This window comes from Ascaphus truei, chromosome 5, assembly GCF_040206685.1.
Source record: "Ascaphus truei isolate aAscTru1 chromosome 5, aAscTru1.hap1, whole genome shotgun sequence".
Taxonomy (NCBI): Eukaryota; Metazoa; Chordata; class Amphibia; order Anura; family Ascaphidae; genus Ascaphus; species Ascaphus truei.
Window position 1 is genome coordinate 116,497,022 of NC_134487.1, and position 26,012 is coordinate 116,523,033.

The 26,012-nt window shown below is 45.9% G+C and overlaps 1 protein-coding gene across 3 annotated transcripts in view; it reads left to right on the forward strand.

Moving 5' to 3' along the window:
- LOC142495268 (uncharacterized) overlaps positions 1-26,012 on the forward strand; it is a 228,965-nt gene that overhangs the window by 20,118 nt on the left and 182,835 nt on the right. For all 3 annotated transcript variants that reach the window (XM_075600499.1, XM_075600500.1, XM_075600501.1), the window contains one exon: positions 20,098-20,264. In XM_075600499.1, the coding sequence (XP_075456614.1) occupies positions 20,098-20,264 (167 nt within the window). The remainder of the gene's footprint in view (positions 1-20,097; positions 20,265-26,012) is intronic.

The following is a 26,012-nucleotide window of genomic DNA, read 5'->3' on the forward strand; positions in this document are numbered from 1 at the left end:
AGGGAGATACCGGCACGTATACCGGGGCCTGTATCTCAGGAAGCAGGGGGTCCCCGAGGCTGAAATTAATGTGGTTCAGCTCTGGAGCTGTTCTTTTGATATGCGGATTTCAGCGGATCAGCCTCAAAAATGGCGATTCGCCATTTGCAATTTTTAATTTTTTTATTTTTAACACTGACAATCCGCGGTTGGGATTCTTAATATCCATCAGCAGATTCGCCAGATCGATTGTTAAGATCCACCAGTGGATTGTATCCAATGGCGTTTTGGATTAGTCCGTGCGGATTGTAACTAACAATCTGTCAGTGGATTTTACACGGCGAACGGATTTTGAATGGTAAATTCGGAAAAAGGATTTGGACTGGTTCGCCCATCTCTACCTACAGTAGGTCCATTATAAACTAATAGTAGTGATATGTTTAAACGGTAAAATACAGATGGCTAAAGCAAAATTAATGTTAAAAAATTACTATTTTACCATTGTTTTACACGTTAAATGTTTCTATGGTAACTAAAATCTTTGGAGAGTTTTACAACCTTTACGGAATCTGTTTTCTGATACGATTTAGTGAAACCATGAATCTAAAGCAAATTGTTTGGCTTCTTGTTAAGATAGTAATTATAGTTTCATTGTTACATAGTAGATAAAATTGAAAAAAGACAGCCGTCCATCAAGTTCAACCTTTGCTAACATTTAAACGCCAGATTCTTTATCCTATATTTGTACTTACAGTATATTGATCCAGAGGAAGGCAAACAAAAAACCCCAGTGAAATATCATCCAATTACCTTATAAGGGGGAAAATAATGTAATTCCTGACTCCAAATATTGTAAATCAGATTACTCCCTGGATCAACATCCTTTCCATGTTTACTTATTTGGTATATCCCTTCTAAAAAGATGTCCAACCTTTTTTTGAAGATATCAGCCATCACAGTCTCTATGAGTAATGAATTCCACATTGTAACTGCCCTTAATGTAAATAACCTTTTCGTTTGTTGCAGGTGAAATCTCCTTTCCTTCAACCTTAAGGGATGGCCCGAGTCCTTTGTACTGCCCTTCTATATAGAATAGTTTTTTTGAAAGCTCCTTGTATTCTCCCGAAAATATTTATATATAGTTATTATATCCCCTCTTTAGACGCCTCTTTTCTAATGTAAACAAATCTAATTTAGCTAGCCTCTCCTAATTATGTCATCATTAGTCAAACAGCAAAAACAGGAGAGTGATAATGTGTTACATTTTCTTGTTGCATACGAAGTAATGTGCAAAATAAGTAATTTAATTTCTTCTTATCTTCTGAAAGGTTTATGGTGGGACCAGTGATTCATTTTCAAAAAGATGCCTGTATACTGTATGAAATGGCAGAGGGTGATATCATAATTACTTTTGTATCAATATTTTTCCCAGTTAGTTTTGTGGTGCTTGAATAAATATGCCAGCCTTGTTTGTCTATTGTTTTGTAATACAGTAGAATAGGGAATGGAAGTAGCGCTCATGAGGATTATAATATACCGTATTGGCCCAAATATAGTACGGTCTCGCACATAACACGACCCTAAAGTTTTGAAGGTGTTCTACATGAAAAATAAAAGGAGTTAGGCTGCGCATATAATACGAGTACAGTTTTCGTAAGGACAATTTTAGGAAAAAAACATACCACTATATTCAGGCCAATACGGTAAAAAGTACTTGCAAGCTTGGGAGTACTGGTCCCAAGGCGGTGCTAGGAGATAATACATATACCAAAAACAGGAAAGGAACCTCACTGAAAACACTCAGGAGATACTACTAAAATAGATAAAAAGTGCTTTATTACTGTAGCCCATGTTCCCCCCCCCCCCCCGGTCGCAGATTGGACCTCTAGGGTGTAGTGAGGGCTGGCTACGTCTACTATGGAGGTGCATACCTGCTTGGAACAGGAGGGCCTGAGTCTCCCGCGTTGGTATTGGGGATAACAGGGACAGGCTTCTGGGGTATATGCCTTCATCTTTAGTGGTGGTGGTGTGGCGCCTCCATTCTCTGCGAAACCTAGTGGATAGGTTGGAATCTTCCCAGAGAAAGCCCTGGTCCCAGGGCGAGAGATTCCAATCTCACACACACACAGTCTTTTGTATAAAAGCAGCAATGTCTTTATTGTCCTTTTAACAGTTATACAGCACACAGCAGCAGTTCATAAGCCCCGCAGCAGTTCATATACAGCAGTGCTTCCAAATGTAACTGGACTATTCCCCCACTCCTCTCCTCCAGGCTGTACCCTAGCAGGATGGGCTGTTTGGGGCTTCAATACCCCAACCCCCACCTCAAGGATATACTCTCTGGGTGAGGGTAGATCTCATCCCTTCTGCAGGGTGAGGGGCATTGATCCACCACACTTAGTGCTATCAGCTCTACTGAGTATGGCTGAGGGTCTTCTCTCCGGTTTCCTTGAACTCCCAGACCATGCTCTCTCTGTTCCAGCACTCTCCACTCTCTCTTGTTTCCCCTCCTGCACAACTGCCAGGGCAGGACTCCTCACACACACTCTCCAGCTCCCAGGCAGAACTCTCCTTTCTCTCAACTCCAACAGACTGAACACTCCAACAGACTGAACACTCCAACAGACTGAACCAGACACACACAGGAGCAGCCCACTAAATAGATACAGGCCTGCCCCTTATGATGTCAGCAGGACCTCCCCTCTGTCTCAGGCCTGCCACAGAGTCAGGGGCCTACCTCTATCACAGCAAGACAGGGCTTGGTGGGGGGAAAACCCATGATTACTACTGGCGCCTGCCCTTAACAGGGCTTATTTCAGTAGGAGAAGGATAGGTAGCCCACTATTTCTGACAGGGGCTACATTACAAATACATACATATGAATGTGCATACATAAATACATCATGTATGCTTTAAAACAGGGATGCGCAAGACTTTTCAGGGGGGGGGGGGGCGCGGCTCACTTACCCTGCTTCTGTCCACACGTCTCCATGGCAACGCAGCATCAAATGATGTCATGGGGTCATTTGACTCAAGTTGCCATGGAGACGCGTCGTCACATGACGTCACATGACGTCACATGATGTCACAATACCCCGCAGCGTTAGTTGACGCTACATTTGAGGTAAGGGAGGGGGGGGGGGCGCGATGCAAGGGGTTTATTAGTCAAGTGTAGTCCATGTGGGGCGTTGAGGATTTTGAATGTTTAAAGATATGCAGTGTTTTCATGTATTATTGTGATCATGTATTTGTAATGAGGGCTGTATTACCTATTTTTTTAAAACACTTTATTTATCTGAGTTTTCAGCTACCCGGACCTGGCAGCTGGGGCTGGGCCCGGCATCGGGTAGGAACCGGCAGGGGTAATGTCTGGGTAGTTGAAAATACACCATCACTTACCTGCAGCCAGCGACTGAAGGTGAGGAACGTTCCTTCTCCGGTCACATGGTTCCCTGGCTTACACTGGTATCAGATGCGTGAAGTATTCCTGCTGCTCCCTTCGGCTGAACACAGAATTCTGTTGCTTCCACCACCACCAGGACCTCTGCTGCTGCTTCCAAATGTAGCCGCGGTCTTCCTCACCCTGTAGATAAGTGCTGTCCAGGTAGCCGGGTAAAATGATTGATTTTGCCCAGGTACCCGTTACACGGTTATCTAAAAAATTAGGACCCGGTACAACACTAATACACACCTCAGAAATAAATATACAGAAATAAATATATATATATATATATATATATATATATATATATATATATATATATACTGTATATCCAGCGCACAACCCTAGTGTATTACCACAAAAAGGATTTATTATATGTAGCTGGGTCCCCCTGTCCGTCCCCCCCTTACCTCTGATGTGTGCGGGGAAGGGGGGGTGCTACTACGGCTACTGTTGGCATGTGGACAGTGTAGAGAGGGAGCTTCGGTGCTCCGGAGGCTCCGCGTGCACACCCAGCTAGCGGGGGCCACCATGTTGCCTGTCGCGCATGTGCAAGATACGACTCGCACATGTGCAGAGCGTCCTGAGGTTGCGATGGCCGTTACAAATGCCGGGCGCATGCGCAGTGTCAGTGAGTGATGACGGCCATTTGATGTTATTCTCCGCATGGGAACTACACTACCCAGAGTGCTCTAGGTCGGTCCGATCATGTGGGAAGTGTTAGCCAATGGAGAACCAAGATTCACAGTGAGAGGAGAGTGCAGTTTGGCACGAAGGGCTCTTGCTGGCAGTTGGTTCCAGAAAGTGGAAGGGGAAGGAAGGATCTGGGTGTCTGTGACTCCCAGACTAGGCATAGATTGCCCCTCAGGTCCCAGCAAGGACCCAACCATTCTCAGTGTGTGGCTGCTTCAGGGAAAAGCCCTCAGATAGGGACATTTTCCCCAGTAGCCTTGATAGTGGTAGGATTAGTGACAGGACGTCGGGCGGTGACTTGAGGCCTGTGGTCTGGGAACAGACCACCTACGATATAGGCTCTTAAAGGTGAGACCTTCCAACGGGAGTTCCCCACACGCAGAGGAGGATGCCTTTGCAGATGACGACGTCGCTGGATCAGCGGATCCCTGTTTGTTGTTCTGCAGTACCCAGGTGCTGAGCACCTGGGCAGGTACCACACCAAGTGCACCAACGGTTGACAGGATAGCGCTATTCCATACACTTTTGGGCCCTGACATTGGGGGAAAAGGACATCAGGGATATTGGTGCCAAGCACCCTATGTACTTTGGGGACACTCACTTGGTGTATTGGGGTTGTTTGTACTATATACTGTGGGGTGCAGGTTGCATAATATATGTTAAAGTAAAACCCGTTGTTATATACCTATGTGTGTGTTTACTATTGGTTCCTGTGAGGGGCTTATCTGGCTATGTTGGGATCCCTCACACGTGGAGGCGCTGCACCAAGCTGAATAAGAGATCACCCCAGGCTCCCAGGGGCGGAACCTCACCCCGTCCAAGCAACAGGTCCATGACTGGGTCTTGGAGTTCAATGAATTCCCCCGCCACTTGGTCGAGGTGGGAGACGTGCCGTTCGACACAACCCCTCGGCCAACTTGGACCTCTCCCGGGGGTTTGCTACTGTCCCGCAAATAGGCCAAAAGTGGAATCGTTATAATGGCGACCCGCCACAGGATACATGAGGCTGACACCCCCTGAGCTCTATATTTTCCAGAAGCCCTGTCCGGGCTGTCCATTAATCTTTTCTGAATGGTCAGTGCCATTATCCAGTCCGGGACTCACAATATATATATATTGTGATGCCCACATCAAGTTGGAGTCTCTTTAATTCCAATTTAAGGCCGGAAACACTGTCTTTTCTATGCAGGATTTATTTACAGGAATTAAATCATATACCAACAGGCCTTCTGTCTCTTTAAGAAAAACCAAATAATAAAATAAACACCTATTCCCTTTAGGGAATGCTAACTAGATCGTAGCTTTCGCCCTCACTAGTTGGATGGCCAGCTATGCTGGTTCCCACCCTCAAAACATGCCCTGGCATATGCAACAATCTACACAGTCTTTGCACACAGCAAAATAAAAGGTTTTTCTTATCTGTTTGTAAGTCCTTTGGAGCAGACGTCCCCACTTCAGCACTGTCTTGCGTCCTTTCATTGTTAGGGGAACTCTGCCCCACATGAGCCCAGAGTAACTCTCTTCTGTAAGTCCACAGTCAAGGACAGGACATCCCCACTTCAGCACGGCATTGTTGTCCTTCCTTCCTAGGGGAACTCAGCCGCACGTTGAGGCTAGAGAAACTCCTCTGTAGGTAATCTGTACCAGCTTCTGCAGCTGGGTAGCACGTCTATCTCTCCCGTTCTCTGGGGAAAACAGTCTCTCACCTTGTAACTCTTAGCATTGTCTCCCTGTGTTTGTCTTAAACACTTCCTTGTTTTACTGAGGAGCCCTTCCTGATTAATGAGGCAGCAGCTGCATTAGCCATTCCATGGAGGATTAACTCTCTGTAAGCTGGAAAACTACACACTGCACTGTTCCAGCACCTGATGGTATCACAATATACAGTTAGGTCAGGAAATAATTGGACACTGATACAAGTTTTGTTATTTCGGCTGTGTACCAAAATAAATTCAAGTTACAGTTAAATCATGAATATGGGCTTAAAGTGCAGTCTATCAGCTTTAATTTGAGGGTATTCACATCCAAATTGGAGGAAGGGTTTAGGAATTACATCTCTTTAATATGTAGCCCCCTCTTTTTCGAGGGACCAAAAGTAATTGGACATTTGACTCAAAAGCTGTTTCATGGACAGGTGTGGGCTATTCCTTCATTATTTCAACATCAATTAAGCAGGTAAAAGGTCTGGAGTTCATTCCAGGTGTGGTATTCGCATTTGGAAGCTGTTGCTGTGAACCCATAACATGCGGTCAAAGGAGCTCTCAATGCAAGGGAAACAGGGCATCCTTAAGCTGCAAAAAAAAAAGAAAATCCATCAGACAGATAGCAGGAACATTAGGAGTGGCCAAATCAACAGTTTGGTACATTTTGAGAAAAAGAGAACGCACTGGTGAGCTCTGCATCACAAAAAGGCTTGTACGTCCATGGAAGACAACAGTGGTGGCTGATCGTAGGATCCTTTCCACGGTAAAGACAAAACCCTTCACAACATCCAGCCAAATGAAGAACACTCTCCAGGAGGAAGGCATATCATTATCCAAGTCTACCATAAAGTGAAGACTTCACGAGAGCAAATACAGAGGGTTCACAACAAGGTGCAAACCATTCATAAGCCTCAAAAATAGAAAAGCCAGATTAGACTTTGCCAAACAATATCCAAAAAAGCCAGCCCAGTTCTGGAACAGCATTCTTTGGACAGATGAAACTAAGATCAACCTGTACCAGAATGATGGGAAGAAAAAAGTATGAAGAAGGCTTGGAACGGCTCATGATCCGAAGCATACCATAATCATCTGTAAAACACGATGTAGGCTGTGTGATGGCATGGGCATGCATGGCTTACTATGGCACTGGGTCACTAGTGTTTATTGATGATGTGACAGATGACAGAAGCAGCCGGATGAATTCTGAAGTGTATAGGGATATATTGTCTGCTCAGATTCAGCCAAATTCAGCGAAGTTGATTGGACAGCGCTTCATTTTACAGATGGACAATGACCCAAAACATACTACAAAAGCAACCCATGAGTTTTTTAAGGCAAAAAAGTGGAATATTCTGCAATGGCCTTGTTAATCATCTGATCTCAACCCGATCAAGTGTGCATTTCACTTGCTGAAAACAAAACTTAAGGCAGAATGACCCACGAACAAACAACAACTGAGGACAGCTGCAGTAAAGGCCTGGCAAAGTATCACAAAGGAGGAAACCCAGCGTTTGGTGATGTCCATGCGTTTCAGACTTCAAGCAGGCATTGCCTGCAAAGGATTCTTGACAAAGTATTAAAAATGAACATTTTATTTATGATTATGTTAATTTGTCCAATTACATTTGAGTCCCTGAAATAAGGGGACTGTGTATGAAAATGGTTGCAATTCCTAAACGTTTCAACCGATATTTTTGTTCAACCCCTTGAATTAAAACTGAAAGTCTGCACTTCTATTGCATCTCAGTTGTTTCATTTCAAATCCATTGTGGTGGCATACGGAGTCAAAATAATGAAAATTGTGTCAGTGTCCAATTATTTCCGGACCTAACTATATATATACAGCTCAACCCCGTTATATATATAAAGAGAGAGAGCGAGCGAGAGAGCGAGAGAGCGATCGAGAGAGAGAGAACCTAGGTCTGTGTAACAAATGAGTCATTTGGTTGCATCTTTTGATCAAAACACAATTCAATCCTGCCCACCTCGTCAAGGTAAACTCCGTTTAACAGGTACAGCTCATCCCGTTATAGCGTGATCCGCTACAATGCGGATCCACTTACAGTATAACGCGTGTAAGAGTGGCTCCCATTTTTAAAAAAAGTAAGGAAAGGTTTTATAGCCCAGCCACAAGCTCTGAAATATCAGTGTGGACCTTAATAGACTATTGTTCCTTGCTGTTTAATAGCTGAGGATATGGAGGTGAACTCTTCCATCAGCATGGTTTTCAGGGTATTTATGATTAAAGGTTTGTGAGAGCCACAACTGATTTGATAGCAAAACCGTATTCATTGTGTCTTTGCTCTTCAAGAGCATTTCTAACACACACACATGCACGCGCGCGCACACACACACACACACAAACAAACAAACAAACACACACACACACATACTGTCCCCTCAGTCTGTCCCTGTTACACACACACACACACATACACAGTACCTCCGCTTGTGGCTTCTCCGACTGCATGAGATCCTCTTCCCCCCGCCCCCCTCTTGCACACTCACCAGCTTCTCCTGCACTATACACAGATGAGCTGCTGCTCCGGGTAAGTTCTGCGTGGGGTTGCTCCTGCGACACCGGCTTCAGGGAGAGCTGGGAGAGTTATCCAGGCTCTCCCCCTCTGGCGGACGCGGAAACCCTGAATGTAGCTGCCATTTTCTTTTTAAATCGCACTCCCGGTTATAACGCAGTCTCATTCTTTGGCCCCCGAGCACCCTGTTATAATGGGGTTCAGCTGTACCTACACTGAATAAATACAATTTATTTCTGTCTTATGAACTAAACTTGGTGAAATATGTGAAAGTGCCTTGAAAGGTTTAAGTGAATGAAGCATAATGCTTATTGTGATTTAGTGCAATTAAAAACTGTCATGATCCAGTTCCTTTATTATGAAGTGGTGTAGGTGTAGATCATCAGGAAGCGCAAAAATATGTGGAAACAGAACAATAAAATGATGGCGGAAGCAGGGAAGAGATCAGGACACAGATAGACATCAGATAATCTTGACTCGCCGCCAGAGGGCGGCGATTGGAAGTTCAACAGGGGGATATTGTTCTCGACACTCCCCTAACGTGCTATTTTGCATGACATCAACATGGAGTTTACCACAACATATGAATGAGTGGACAGTTACAGGTGAAACGCGTAGAGTGACATTTAATACACTGGCCGGAACCCCTGGGAGCGGATGACGTCACTTCCGGTCTTCGGTGAGACGCATCCGTGACACGCACGCTACACCAGAGGGATACTAGAGACATCACTCATCCGGCTGCTGAGATCCACTGCGTGTGATCTGAATGCTTTTTTAAACCTTGAACCATGTGAGTGCATTGTTTTTCACTTACCTTTAATAAATTTGTATACAGTCTGCACTATGTCCGGTTTTATTTACACCAAGGTCCTTTGAAGCCTGTATCCATGTGGTGAAGATTGACTTCCTGATCGCTCTGTGGCTATTTTAGCACCCAAAGATACCTTTACGTGCTCCACATCTTCTCACGTTTGTGAGTACATCATAAATAGACTTGACACTACATTTTTGTCACTGTTGTTTTACAATATTGCACCATCATTTTATTATTCTGTTTCCACATATTTTTGCGCTTCCTGATGATCTACACCTACACCACTTACCACGAGGATTGGGAGAGCAATCCTGCACGGGGTTATAGCAGCATTTCCACATATGTGTTTGTATAAGTATCACTATTTACTATTATCACTGCATAATTAATCATTTATTACTTGTACACTTTGGTATATTCTAGAGCGCCACTATTTGATAAGTTTCCTTTTCCTTTATTATGAAGGCAAGTTGTGGGTGCACAAATTCCTTAGTGACCAATAATAATCACTTCTCTCAGCCATACTGTACCGTATATTGTTCTCTCTTCAGTAGAGTGAAGTACAGATTGACACTGAAGTGTATATACAGATGCAGCCACCAGTATCCAACTACTTGTCTGGGAAAATACAGTGGCTATCTCAAAGTAAATTCTGCAACATTTCTGTGAGATTTCTGCAGCCAGACTAATGGCCCATTGGATTAATACAGCGGGGGTCCCTGCAGTCCCATTGTCATGCTGCGCCCACCACAAACAGGACTAGACCGCGGGGCTGAGGTGGGGGTGTATATAACCGCCGCCCTACAACCACGGAGCCAGGCCTGGAATGCGTAGTCGGAGTCGTGGAGCTGGGTCGGGGTAGGAGAGTTCGGGGAAGCCGTGGTACTTGCCGTGATCCGGGGTTGGAGAGAGAAGAATGGTCGTTATCTGAAGCCGTGATCGAGGAGAGGATAGAGCGGGGGTCCAATAACAAGCCGAAGTCCAGGGGTAGAGAAGAGACAGGTCCAGGTACGAGCAGGGGTCACAACACGAGTCAGGCAAGGCACAGGAACAGTCAAGATCCAAGAAGCAGCAAGCACAGCACAACAGTGTTTATGTTCAGCAAAGTGAAAGTGAAACAGGAAGGCATTTAAAGGGGAAAGCACCAATCAGGAACTAGCAGATGATGACCTCACACATAAGCCACGAGCCGATAGGGTAGTGCAGGATTGGCTGCTGGTGTAACACAGGTGATGCTGCTAGTGTTCGTTGGCGCGCGGCGTGCGCGCGTACGAGGAGTGCGACGCAGAGTGGGTGCCGTGGTGATACTGCGGGAGCGCACCTCCGTGGATGAAGCATTGCGCAGCTGCGTGCGCACAGAAAGCGGTCTGTGAATGCAAGAGGTACAGCCACGTGACGCGTGCTGGGGGCGGAGCCTGGTGGCGATCCTGACACCCATTCAGTTTGGTATTGAGAAATTTAGGATATTTTATAACCTTTTTGCTGATGTCCGGCCGGTCGAGCTTACTTTGGGTACAGTGTCCCCAGGGTGATCTATTTATTCAGGTTTTCATTCCTATTTTGTTCTTTTTTTGTTTATAGTCCTTTATGATTGTCTTTTTTAACTGTTTTTTTTCAGGAGGTTTTTGCCAGTCTGTTTCCATGTGTGTTATTTTAGTTTCAATTTTTAGATGTGTTTGATTAAAACTTTTGGTTTACTACTATTACTACTGATACATCTTGTATGTATTATTTATGAGATACAGTATGTCTGAGTGCTTTCTTTGGGGGATTCTTTGTTCTTGGATTTGTTCATTTTATATATATATATGTAACGGTTTTTGTGAACCGGTCTGACCCACCCAATCTCACATTGGCCCCTGTGGTCTAACCAGTCCCCATTACAGTGTGGTAGTGTCTGGTGGTGCACCTGTTGGCTACAGGACTCCTGAGTCTCCCGCATGATGGTGTATGGGGAGGACCCGTCCAGACAGGCAGCTGAGGTAGTGTGCTTGAGTCCTACCTAGATCCAGTGCAGTGCCTCCACCTCATCAGGATCCCGGCGTCCGCTTGGGGATGAGTCTGATGAGGAACTCCTCTGTGGTGCTCCTCTCTGTGCAATGACTTCACACTTGCACACGAGAGTGTTGTTAATCAGATGCATCTTTATTTGCACGGTGGGCCAACTGCCCTCCACAATGGGGTGTATTCAGCCCTCCATGGTTCAGCTGCTTCCCTCTGAAAGGTTCCTCCTTTTCTAATGGAGTTGCTTCCACCTCTCCCCTAAGGAAGATTCACCAGCTCCTCTTTGTCTGCCTTGTGCTGCCAGACTCACAGCTCTGCATCAGACTACTGCAACAATGTTGCAGTCCTCCATGTGCCTCTTACTGAACAGAGGCAGCCAACAACAGGAACTTCACTAACTTTTGGCAGTGCTGTGTCTTATATCACTTAGGAACAGGCACATCTCTGATGTCACTAACCGTGGACACACAGCATGTTGTCACTTCCTATGGGACATATGACACCTCACCAGGGTGTGAGGGCAAACCTCCATGATAACTACTGGCATTCCTGCATACTTACCAGGTTTACTGCCAGCATGAGAAAGAGATATGTACACCAATTTTACACATGACTACATTCTCCCCCTGGTGGAACCCAACGCCCCGGCTGGGATCTAAATTTGCAGAACCTTCCTTCAGGTAGCACTGCAAAACATAACAACACACATTACAGTACATATCTCTTTTCATCATAAACATAACAGATACATCCTAACGTTAGAGGATAACAACCCGGATTACTCCCTGATGGAGTATCCACTACTGGTACTACCATACCTTCTTACGGTGGCTTGCACACAGCATGGTCCACTGGGCTTAAAGCAGCAATGCTGTAACCCTCTGGGTGACACTTCTCATCTAGCCCACCAGGATCCCAATCTTCTTCTCCTGATCCTTCCTCCTTATCAGTGCCATATCCCCTATCCTCTGCCTCACTCTCCTCCATAAGGGGTTCAGGGACATACGGGTACTCCAACCCGTGGGACGCCTGGTATTTGGCAATAATGGCCCTCTCGGCCCGGCTACACCGGGTTAGCTTAGCATTCCCTGCCCGTCCGGGCAGCACCCATGATAGGGGCTCATCAGGGTCTACTGGGTCAGATAGGATGTCAGGACCCATGGGCTCTATTGAGTCCCCTTCCTCTGCATCCCCCCAAGAAGATACCCCAGAGGTCCTTGATGAAAAAGGCCTAGACCACCTCTCTTGTTTGGAGCTATCCTGAGACTTAACTACGGCCACACTAGGTACCCATCGGGACTCGAATACTTTTCCCAACTGTCCTCCTTCTCTTGAACCACCCTCTGAATCGTAACTGTTCAGTCTCCCCCAGTCCGTTCCTCGCCGGTTCCCTGGGACCCTCCCGACATTCCCAAACTGGACGTGGACCCACGGGAAAAGGTGACAGGGACAGGGGCGTTAGCTAGGGCCTGGGGTTGGGCATAGGGACAGGAAATGGGCATCCGCGGGGTTCCGACCCGCTCTCTGCCTTCGGATAGTCCCGTATCATTGTGCGGACGTGCCGCTGGTTGGGCCTCACCCGTCTCAGCTCTCCTCGCAGCCTGCCAGCTCTTTGTTGACACAGGTGATCGGGAAGCACTGCCCGATCGCCGAGGCATTGTGGTTCTCTCTCTGGTCGTTCCGCTACCTCCGCCGGAAGTGACGTCATCACCGGAACCGGATACTCCGCCATCTTGCGATGGATCCCCATGCGGGATCTCTTCCTCCACAACGACATCCGCCGCCGGAAGTGATGGTTCTGCTCTCCGCTCTGCTCGGGCCTGGGCTAGGCCTTCCTCCGCCGTTGCCACCACCGGCGCCTGGGGAGGGTAAGGATGTATCTCACCGCTCCTTCGGCTCGGGATGGAATCTTCTCCTCCTTCCGCGCTGTAAGTCACCACGGCCGTGGGACTCCACCTCTCGGGTTGGTTCTGCACCGGCGACACGAGACTCCGCTCCGCCGCGACACAGGTAAGTGCCGGTTCTTTTCCCGCACCGCTGTAGTGGTCCGCCGGTAGGCGCATCACCACCGTCGTTAGGGTCGCTTGTTCCTCTTCCGAGGAGCCGAACTCCGACTCGGGGAGTGGCACTCCCGCAGGGGACCGACGGTGAGGTTCCGGGTTCTCACCGCGGTTGTAGACCCCTCTCTCTTCAGGCTCCGTTCTGATCATTAGGAGCGATCCCCATTCTCCGGGATCAACTGGTTCGGTGCAGGCCGCACGCGGGGCTTCAGCCGTCAGCATGGCTGTGTCCGCCCCCGCCTTGACTACCAGGGAGCATCCTGGCAATGAGTAGGGATATACCCCAATGTCCATCTCGCTCTTTGTTGTGCTGGTTACGGGAGACACTTTGCATAATGGTCTCTCCTGTTCACCAGCTCGCAATTGTGGGCCAGGAAGCTCACACCCAGCTCCTCCCTCAGACAACTCGGGTCTTGCCTGGCAGAGATAGAGACCCCTCCCCCTGGTGAATATTTGGGGAGGGTCCCACAAGTTAATTGGATGTCCTTTAATTGAGGTCGCACCTCTTTCAGTCCTAGAGGGCGCGGCCTCAGCTTTCGCGCCATACCCCCCATCAGGGCGGGGCTCACCTGTTGGCGCCGCTCTCGGCCAACTCCCTGCAATTTTTGCATTTGCAGAATTTTCTGCAACTGGCCCACGCGGTCTCCCAGGGAAGCGGGAACCGCCATTTTGGATCGCTCTGCCATCCATATTCGCAGCAGCTGCAACTTCATATTCCTCTATCTCATCCACTAGCCTCCCTAAGGACAGGGGGTCACCCCGCATCCAGGAGCACCGCATCTTGGCCACGACAGGATGGTCAGGTATCGCTCCTCTCAGAATTTGATCACAAAAGTACACCTCCACCTCAGTGGCCTTAATACAATCCCCCTTTCGCATCTCCTGTAAGACGGCTCCAATCCGCAGGAGGAACCCAGGTAGATCCTCTCCGTCTTCCTGACGAAGACTGAAGTACCGCTTCATCAATTGTCCCATGTCCTCATTACCCGCACACACACCATGTGCGTTCTCTCCATTAGCCTCCGTCCGCCATTTTGGACTATCCGCACCGCGCGGATCCTCCATTATTGGGGTCGACATCCTCTCGTAACAGTTATCGTACATGGGGCTCCGTTCTGCGGGGCAGCCACCACACCGGTACAATAAAGATTTGCCCTGATGCACCACCTTGTGTACCTAATGTAGGCTGGACTCGTGTTGCACTACCTCAGGCTAGGCTCACTCTCTCAGTGTCTGCTGTGACTCCTTCCTCCCAGTCTGTGCTCCCTATGGTAAGTGTCTGGAATGGGCTAGAGTACTCTGGCTCTGCCATGCAGTACTTGGGGCGTCTACCTCTCTTGGTCAGCCTAGCGCAGACCCTCTCCAGGATTCCTGACCACGTTAACAGGCTATCCCTTCTGGCGTCCTACCAACTAGCACTACCTCAAAGTGACTCGGTCAGCTATAGCCCGGCTCCAAACCCCTCACTCCTTTCAGGCCCCTAGGTCGTCCCTGCGAACTGACAATACCCTGTCAGCCCCTGACCACCCCTAGGTCCGTCCCTACGCAGCACAGAGTGGCAGCAGACACTCTCCCTGTTTCCCAGTGTGCCTAGCTAGAGCCGGTCCTGTTGACAGATCTGATCTCAGCAGCTCGCCTCCAAATGTAATGTTTTTTGTGAACCGGTCTGACCCACCCAATCTCACATTGGCCCCTGTGGTCTAACCAGTCCCCATTACAGTGTGGTAGTGTCTGATGGTGCACCTGTTGGCTACAGGACTCCTGAGTCTCCCGCATGATTGTGTATGGGGAGGACCCGTCAAGACAGGCAGCTGAGGTAGTGTGCTTGAGTCCTACCTAGATCCAGTGCAGCGCCTCCACCTCATCAGGATCCCGGCGTCCGCTTGGGGATGAGTCTGATGAGGAACTCCTCTGTGGTGCTCCTCTCTGTGCAATGACTTCACACTTGCACACGAGAGTGTTGTTAATCAGATGCATCTTTATTTGCACGGTGGGCCAACTGCCCTCCACAATGGGGTGTATTCAGCCCTCCATGGTTCAGCTGCTTCCCTCTGAAAGGTTCCTCCTTTTCTAATGGAGTTGCTTCCACCTCTCCCCTAAGGAAGATTCACCAGCTCCTCTTTGTCTACCTTGTGCTGCCAGACTCACAGCTCTGCATCAGACTACTTATTGTTGCAGTCCTCCATGTGCCTCTTACTGAACAGAGGCAGCCAACAACAGGAACTTCACTAACTTTTGGCAGTGCTGTGTCTTATATCACTTAGGAACAGGCACATCTCTGATGTCACTAACCGTGGACACACAGCATGTTGTCACTTCCTATGGGACATATGACACCTCACCAGGGTGTGAGGGCAAACCTCCATGATAACTACTGGCATTCCTGCATACTTACCAGGTTTACTGCCAGCATGAGAAAGAGATATGTACACCAATTTTACACATGACTATATATATATATATATATATATATATATATATATATATAGAGAGAGAGAGAGAGAGAGAGAGAGAGAGAGAGAGAGAGAGAGAGAGAGAGAGAGAGAGAGAGAGAGAGAGAGAGAGAGAGAGAGAGAGAGAGAGAAAAAAACATCAGAGCTTGCACTGAATGTACTGGTTCATATAGAACCCCCTTGAGAAAGGTCCTATTCCAGGACCAAAACATCGGATTGGGTGACTTATCTTTTCTATTCAGATGCCCAATACAGTTTTTCATGATTACTGAACCGAGTGCAGTCTTTCTTTACCGGACGAGAGAATGGTAATGTTGTATATATACACTAGCTTTTGTACCCGGCTTCGCCCGGGGACTGTAATATTGATTAAATACATTGTATAAACAAAATTGTAATGTGAGGGACCGGGGGTGTGCGCAGCGGGGACCGGGGGGGGGGTGCAGCTGGGACCATGGGTGGAGTGTGAGCAGCAGGGACCATGGGTGGAGTGTGAGCAGCAGGGACCGGAGGTGTGCGCAATGGGAACCGGTGGTGTGCGCAATGGGGACCGGGGTTGGGAGTGTGAATAGCAGGGACCAGGGGTGTGCGCAATGGGGTAAGAAGAGGCGGAGCAAGGTGAACCGGCGAGTGGGAGCAGAGAGATGTGGAACTGGGGGGGGACCGGGGAAGGGGGGGTGAGATGTAGAGTGGGGGGACATTTGTCTCTGTGTGTGTGTATGTGTGTGTCTCCCCCGCTCCTGGCATATCTCCCCGCGCTGCTGCTCTACCCTCGCTGCCGGCACATGTCCCTGTCCCCCCGCTGGCACAAACACGCTCCCTCCCTTAGTAGCCACACCCCCTGCCCCCCGCTCCTGCTCTAACAGATTTGTTGGACAGCCAAATGTAACTTAGAATGTCCATAATTTGGGAGGTGAGTGTCACGGTAACTTGTGATAGGATATAATATACACCAAATATCTGGGTTGAATTGAACACGACTTAGATATAATAAATATAGTTTATTCCTTAACGAAGGAGAACACACAAGATGATTCAAATAACAGACAAGAAATAGCACGTACTTAAGTGTTGGACAATGAAGCAATCAGGTACAGGATTGGCAATTCATTCAGCAATACAGGTTCCAAATGAAGACATAACGAAAGACTCTGGGCATGGAGCTTAGACTCGTTTATATGGAGTTTCAGACCACTTGTCTCCCCCCTGAGCATTAACATACCATATGGGCTCTAGCCTTCCCGGGCTTTTACCCTGGACCCAAAATACAATACATTCCTTAATATCTAATTATATTAAATATTTAAAATAAATATAATATTAAATATATTAATCTGTTCTGTGGGTCTGAGCGGGTTGAAATTTGCCAGGTCCTCATGCCGGAGGACCCTTGCCATAGTGGCCAAATATCAGCCTTCCACGACCCCCAGAACCGGAGATACAAAAAACAAGTTAAAATCCCCTATTAACTTTAATGCAGGATTCTCCGCTATAAGCTAAAAGAAATCATGGCATTGCACTCTTCCATTGAAATCAATGGGCTCCGCCGCTATAGGCTTTTAATGGAGCAACTCCGCCATTGAAGTCAATGGGAAAATCACAATTTTCACATTTGCCCATACTCCGTCTGGTTGATCGGAGAGGGCTGGAAATGGCCATGCAGTCATGCCGGAGCAGTGACTATATGTGACCAAAATCCCAGCCCTCTGGTACTCACAGAACCGGAGATATAGGTTTTACCTTTACACACTTTCGGACTTAGCCGTTTCAAAGCCACGCGGCTTTCCTTCATTAGAATCAATATGGCCGGTGCCTCCATAGGAAATGCATGGGCCGGCGCCGCCATAGGATTCAATGGGACTTCCGTTACCATTAGAGTCAATGGCACGACCCTTGTGGCGAGCGCGACCCTTTACGGGGGTCCTTAATTCTCGGACCCGGTGGTGGTCGAGTGTGGGGGTTCCTAGGGTCTAGGGGCAAAAATAATTTTATTCCTGGGTGACCTAGAACCTAAGTTTCCCACGCCAATTGTATTTGAACTTGAACTACTGTGATCAAAAGCTCTCTTTTAGATATTGTATCCGCTTCTGCATTCTGCGGTTTGGATGGCTGCCAACCCGTTCCTGGAGGTCGGCGTCGAGGAATCCTCATTGAAATGAATGGCTCCATTGACTTACAATGGGGGACTGCCGCTCCTCCTCTCGGGCGCCACCTGCAGGTCTTCTCTGATATCAGGCCCAAATTGCTGGAATCCCCATAGGATTGCATGGAGCTGCCATGGCGGCCTATGGGAAACTGCAAAATGGAGCCTGCAAAGGCGGGAAAATGGAACAAAGGGCTACAATCACTTCCTAACTATTAACCCTTCTCCTCCCGAATGGATCCCAGTGTGAGTGTTGGTGCAGACACTGGAATGGGAAAAATACATATTCACAGGGGGATACACAGTTGGTGCTGAAGCAGGGGCATAACTACAGTACTGGACATCATTCCAGTTAACCCCTCGCCTCCCAGATGAGAGCAGGGGGGACCAAATGGGGTGTAACCCCTTTAATACTGGGCCAAACCCCCTCTCCCATGACAGTGAGTGACATGGAAGCTCAAAATAGTTGCGTTGACCTACAAATCTGCAGCAGAATGTTCAGTTAAAGTTTCGTTGTGCTACGTGGTGCTGTTTCTGAGATTTTGATGCTTCAAACAAAGAAACAGATGGAATCAAACTTATAATTTTAGTATTCCCCTGAGGAAGGTCCTATACAGGACTGAAACGTTGGATTTATTTGTGCGTGCTTTATGTTTTCAATAAAACTTTTGCATTATATGTTGAGTGCTGTTCTTGTCTCCTGGTGGACATCTGGTTCACTATTGATTTCTATTGCATAAGCACCTGTCTCCTTGAAGCCTTTGAAGTGCCTGCTGCTCTCTCTCTCTCTCTCTCTCTCTCTCTCTCTCTCTCTCTCTCTCTCTCTCTCTCTCTCTCTCTCTCTCTCTCTCGTGATGCAGTCACTGCCCTCTAAGGGCTAGAATGGGGCAGTTGTGGGATGTTACAGCTCTCATAGCGTTAATCCTCCTGGAAAGGTCTGTTCAGCTGCTAGTTAATGAGCTAATTAGCCTAGCCTGTATAGTCAGGAAGTGATACAGAGACTCCCCCCCCCCCATGCTGCCAGAGACACACTGTTGAGAGTGACACAGAGAGGGTGAGAGACGCTGCTGCTATACTGATCTGAAGGCACACACAGACAGCCCTGTGAGAGACTGAAAGGGGAGCTGCTGCAGGTACACTGGGTAAAGTGGGGAAAGAGTTTAGTTCTCCCACGATTAGTTAGGGACTAAGCAGTATTAGTCATTACTCCTGGAAGGAGTTAGGTCTTTTGTTTCTGTTTTGTGTTATGAGTTAACCCTGTACCTGCTTTGTACCCTGTAAATAAACCCCTGCTTAGAAAGTACAGTGTCTCCTGCCTTTGATCTGGACAAAAGATCCGATGCTGGGACTGAGACGTCACTATATATATACACACACACACATAAATACCATAAAGAAAAACAGGCACGCAGAGGTCATGAAAGTGAACTAAAAGGTGATTTATTATGCGACCAACATTTCGATTCAACAATGAACCTTTCTTATTGTTGAACCAAAGCATTGAACATAGAATAATCACCTTTTGTTCACTTGCAAGATCTGTGTGTGCCTGTTTTTCTTTATGATTTATAACTCACCCTAACAGTTGCACCCAGGCAAGTTATGCAGTTTTGGATCTGCCTCAGCTGTTTTCTGTTTCACACATACATATTTATTTAAGAAAAAAAACCTGTTGTTTGTCGGTGCTTAGCCCATATAGTGAGAAATATAATATCGGCTGGAAGGAACTAGTACCTCCATTTTCTGTAGAGACAGGATTTGCGGACCAGCACATTGTGGTTCCCCATGTGACTGGAAAAGTACTTGGTCAAAGTGGTGGTTTCCTCACTTTGGGGAATTCTAAGTCAACACATTGGCCGAACAGCTGTTATATCGCGTGGCTGATCTCTTCTCCATACAAAAGCTATACAGGTTCACAGCTGACGGGAGGAAAAATCCTGGACTTCTGACTTCTGAACAATCAGGCCAGCTGGATCTCCAGTAAGATCCCTGCTATCTTATACCCACTGTGATTTTTACACGTATACATTGTGAGTGAGCATTTGTCTGCGTTTGTTTATTAAAGTAATTTACTTTTGTTACAGTATTATGCCATGGAGTGTGGGCACCACTTTTTTGTTGTTTTTTTTATATATATTTAGTGAACATATATTTTTCCAAAGTATTCGCCCACATAATACAGTGTTTTATGGAATATTAGTAGGTAACCAAGCAATGAAGAATGTTTCCACTAATGTATTTCTCCTCATTTGTATCTTGGCTACTGTAGGTTTCACTGGAAGATCATTGAAACGATTTCACAGTTTAGAAGGGTTAACTCAGCAGCAGATCATTACCAGAGTGGAGTGGTTTGTGGAAGAAATGAAAAAACATGATATAATTATGCAAAATGATGTCATTCATTATCGCAGCATCGCCTTACAAAAAAAGGATCATGTATGTAACTAAGTTCTTGTTTTCTATCTTTGCTTCTTTTTTATTTTGCGGCAAAATGGTTAAGCTCTATAGACAAATACAACTCAGATCTTTATGCAAGTGATATAGCTATTGTGGGCATGCACCAGAACAAAGAAATACCACTGAATCAAATATTAAGTCAAATGCATGGATGAGGACGCTGCTGTGTTTCATGTTTTTTATTGAATTTGTCTGATAATACATTCATCTTTGCATAGAAAGGAAATAATGTGAAATTGCTATGGACAACTGCACTGTTACAAAATCAGTAATACTATTGCAAATGTTTTATCATTAACAGCTGTTCACATTTACAAAGGCAATGTATTAATTTCTGACAATATTAGTATCATTAACATTATTTTATACAGCCATAAGTTGTACTCAGTAATTGTTACAGAAGTTGCCAACGTTATTGCATCTGCTAAGCTGCACCCACTGGTAATATAGCACGTTAGCTCAACCCTCTCATTTGCTTCTGCTACCAAAACAGTGGCTGCTTCTCCTGCTGGTGCACTGTGTATGTCTTGCTGTAACGTGGAACATATCGTAAAATGCAAGGCAATAACAACACAGTAAAGGGATAAAAGCACTAGACCAGGGGTGGCCAACTCCAATCCTCAAGAGCCACCAACTGGTCAGGTTTTAAGGATTTCCCTTCTTCAGCAAAGGTGGCTCAATCAGTGTCCCAGTCAGAATAACCGATCCACTGATTGAGCCACCTGCTCTAAAGCAGGGATATCCCTGATACAGTGCCTGTTGGTGGCCCTTGAGGAGTAGAGTTGGCCACCCTTGCACTAGACATTCAATTAGGCAGGAGAATTTAGGCATGAGAAGAACATTTAAAGGTTTTTTTCTTTTCACATTAAGGCAACAGGTTATGATAATATTTGAGATGTTTGAGAATATTTGAAACAGCCCCTAATAATTCTGTTTGGCTTAATGGAAATAAAATGAAGTTGAAAAAAGCTGGCTAGAAAACTAAAACTCTTTTGCCCAAGTAGACCTCTGCTTGTCAAATAATATCATGGTAAAGAGTTCACTGCATATATAGTGTACAGTAGGTTACAAAATAGATCAAATGACCTCAATGCAGCACTGGAGAGAGATAATATATATGTAGCACCCTTTCCCCCCTAAGGGAGATTTGGGTGTTATAGTGCTCACGTGTAGGTTTCCAGGAGCCTGGGCCTCCACAGACTGGGAGCTTGGAGGGTAGATATTATTCTTTCTCAGGCTAGGGTGCAGCGCCTCCACCTGCAAGGGCTCTGCCAGGGGCAGGGCTAATCCCTCACTGAAACTTGTAGCAAGTAACTTGATGCAGACTGCCAGGAACTTTGCAAACCGGTTGGGGTTTATTTTCAGCATGATCAGTATACCAAGAAGCAATAATCAGGACAGGTTTTCAGTTCCCTGTAAGTCATACAGAACTAGTAACTCACTGTTGCAGGGTACATGCAACCACACACGCAGGTTCTCTTGATAAGGCTTCTTTATTGAGCCTTAAAAACATAGAGCACACAAAACAAAATAGCTTCTCTTCAGCATACAAAAACAAAATAGCTTCTCTTCAGCAGACAAAACAAAATAGCTTCTCTTCAGCATAGAAAACAAGACAGCTTCTCTTCAGCATGCAGGACACAGACAGTTCATCACACATGTACTTTGAAAAACAGACCATATAGCAGTAATCTCTTCAGTATTTCAGTCCTGTGTCCTGACCAGCTAGCTTGCATGTGTGTATAGCCTGGGGGATTTAAAACACCTTGATTATGCAGCTGGGGTCAGACTAATTAAGCAGCCCTTCTCAACTGAAACTTAACCTCGTCACAGCTGCACTGCAAGCCTAAACATAGGTTTGCCAGGTATATGGCTAGTGACGTTCATTCACTCTGTCACACTCACACTACCCCTTCCACGTGTAGGCTGACTTCATCCCCTCCAACATTAAAGTAGCTGCTCTTGATCTCCTAGCTCCAGGGAAATGGAGGTTCTCTTTTATCTCTTTGGTCTTGGTCATCCATCCTTTGTCATATCCATCCGCTGCCTTAACCTCTCCTGTGCGGTCTCAATCTCCCATGTCCTTCCCTAGGGTCGAGTTTCACTCTCCTAATCTTCAATGCATTTTAAACTGTAATTTCCTTAGTGAAAGGAGAACACATCTATTTCTATCAAAGCAGAACTGTGGCACTGTTCACCCCTGGAATATCCGTTTCAGCCAGCCATGGTAACCAAACTTTTTGGAATTTAGCGCCAGTGTCATTAACTAAACTGGTTCATTTTTCCATCTGGCAGACAAACCAAATTCTATTTCAAATTGTAGTAATAGATGGAATTTCTTTAGTTTCCATAATGCTGCGATCTCGCATCTCGTTTCCGTCGCAAAATGATCCGCTAATTTATTTTCGACCCTGGCTAATCCCTGAACTGGTCTGTTCAACAGGAAGAGCCACTGGTCCATAGGAATGGTGAGGCCCAAGATCCTCTGTAACTAATCTCTAATCTGCTCCCACAGGGGCACAACCCAAAGGCAAGACCACAGCATATGTAGCCCATTCTCCACATTGTTTAGGGCAGCGGTGCACAAACTAGGGGGCGCACCAGATTTTCCGGAGGGGGGGGGGGGGCAGCTGTTATTGAGGTCCTACGCTCTCCCCCCAGGCATTTACATTAAATGCTGGGGGATAGCGTGACGCCTCTATAATACACCTCCCTTCTCTTCCAGCGACACGTCGTCCCGGTAACCCAGCGTCAAATGACGCCACGGGGTCACGTGATGTCACGATACCATGGTAATGGGATGTCACATGACCCCGCGTGTCATTTGAAGCCGGGATTGAGCAGGGGGGACTCGCGAGGCGCCAAGGAGAGCAGGCAGGGGTGCACACAGGGAAGTTTGACTCCCATTGGGACATATACTGTAACTTTCGGGAATACTCCGTGCCGAACTGGTCACTTCTTTGTACATTTGAGAGGTTAGTCCCCTAGTGTCTGTTTCCAAATTACAGAGCTTTTCGAAATTTGTCAATGCAGGACGGGGCAAAGATTTATTGTAAAATGCCGTTATCTGGAGGTATCTAAAAAAATCTAAATTGGGGATGTCTTTATCTGACTTAATTTGATCAAATGTTTTAATGTTGATTCTGCCCTCCAGATCTTGAAGTTTTAAAAATCCTTTTTATTTAAAAATCGAGAAATCCCTAGTATTCAGACCCAGAGCAAAGTCAGGGTTGTCAAATAAGGGGGCCATTAAAGAGTTTTTGGTAGCCAGTGAGCACCCTAATTTGGAAGCCTCCCAAACTGCTAATGAGCTGGTCATTGAAGAGAGCGGTTCTCGCATGAATTTATGGATCCTTTTAGGTAGCCAAATTAGGGTGTGAATCTCCAGCGTAGCACACATTTCCCTCTCCACTGCCACCCATCGTTTAAGTGCAGGGTCGACATGCCACTGTGCAATTTGACATAATTGGGCCACTTTGTAGTATGATAACAAGCAAGGTACCACTAACCCCCCTGCTAATGTTGGTTTCTTCAGGATCTTCCTCTTCACTCTTGATCTTTTATAATTCCAAATAAAATTTGTTATTAGGGATTGCATTGAAAGTATATCTTTCCCCACTACTGGTACTGGAGGAGTTTGAAATAGATATAGGATGCAGGGAAGTAAGTTCATTTTAATACAATAGATCTTGCCTATCCACGAGATATTATACTTGGACCAAGCTTGAATGTCTCCTCACAGGGTTCGAAGTAATTTGGGATAGTTTTCTCTATATAGGGTTTTATAATTATTCGTAATCTTAACTCCAAAGTATTTAAGGGCACGGGCTGCCATTTAAAGTTGAAATTTATATCTATTTATTTTTTCATTTCTTTGGGTAAATTTATATTTAGAGCTTCTGATTTTGATTGATTCATTTTGAACCCAGATATCTTATTGAATTTCCCCAGAAGACTGAACAGATTGGGCAGAGAGGTGAGGGGTCTTGACAATGTTAAAATAATATAATCCGCATATAAAACCACCTTATGTTTTTGGTTATTAATTTTGATTCCAGTTATGCCTGGATTCTTTTGAGTTTGGGCTGCTAGTGGTTCCATGCTTAATGCAAATAACAAGGGTGAGAGTGGGCAGCCCTGTCTTGTGCCACTCTTAATTTGGAAAAGATCGATTGGAAGCCCTGATATGTTACTCTTGCTGCTTGTTTGGAATACAGTGCCTCGATTGCTGTTATTATTCTACCCCCAAAACCGAACGCTCCAAGCGTAGCATTAAGATAACGCCAATTAATCCTGTTTAAAGCTTTTTCGGCGTCCAGACTCAACACCATTACTTGGATCTTTTTTGTATTAGCTATCTCAACCAAATCAGTAATTCGTCTGGTATTGTCTGCCGCCTGCCTACCCTTAATAAATCCCACTTGGTCAGGATGCATAAGTCTAGGCAGGATATGACTCAGTCTATTAGCCAGCATTTTAGAGTAAATTTTGATATCTGAATTTATCAACGAGATTGGTCTATAGCTTTTGCAGTCTGTTGGATCCATTTGTTGTTTGTAAATTAATTAAATAGATGCTGGAAGCATCTGTTCCGGAATGAAGCACCCGTCAGCACTGCATTGAACATGCGCAGAAGGTGGGGGGCTAACAAATCTATACATTTTTTATAATAGAAATTAGAAAATCCATCATGGCCTGGTGCTTTGGGTGGTTTTAGTTCCTTAAATCATCGATTTAAATGACGTTAAAGGAGAACGCATATAAGGTTTTAATTCTTCTAAAGTGAAATCTTGTTGTAGACCTTCTCTCTCCTCCCCGCTCAACCTAGGAAGATCTGAGTCAGAGAAAAAGCCTCTCAGAGCCTGACTCACATTTACATTATGTATGACCTTCTCCCCATTATATAGATTTTCATAATACTTAAACTCCTCCACGATCAGTTTAGGGTTGGAGGTCAAACTACCTGATTTTAACCGAATTGTCTGTATATTATAATTTGCCTGTTTGTTCTTAATTCTATTGCCTAACAGGGTATCTGGCTTGTTCGCTTTTTCAAAAAACTTCCTCTTAGACCAACTCATGGAATTCTCAGCTTGGGGTGTCAAGAGCATGTTTATCTCTTTTCTAACATCTTTCAACTCTTTTAAAGTGACAGGTCTACTGTTTTGTTTATGTACTGTAGGGCAGAGATCTCTTTTAATTTTGTTTGGAGTTTGAGCAATTTTGCCTCTCTTTCTTTTTTCTGCATAGACGTTACCAATTGTTAAGTATTGTCTATGTGTAGTTCCGACCAGGATCAGAAATCTACCTTCCTGTCTTTTTTGGTCTGCTCCACAACGAATGGGAACCTGTTGTGGAATAAAATCGCTACGCTTCTCTTTTTGGCGGTGGCCGAGGAAAGAAAACATTGTCGAAATTGTTAGTCAAAGAACTTAAGAAAGCTGTTGTTGCTAAAATGTGTTTCCTGCCGTAAAATGATATCAGCATTCTTCCTTTTGTAATCTGCTAAATCTAACCGTCTTTTGCTTGGGCCATTAAGGCCCTTTGCGTTATGTGAGATAATGTGTACAGACATCTAAACATACATACAGTATCTTTGGCTTACCAACTCTGCGACATAGTGTGGACCGTACAGTAGAGTCCCAAACCGACGGGGATGCTACAATCACATTCTGAGTACTCCGACCTCCCAGCTGGACCGGGGGGTGGAGGGGGGGGCGGGAGAGG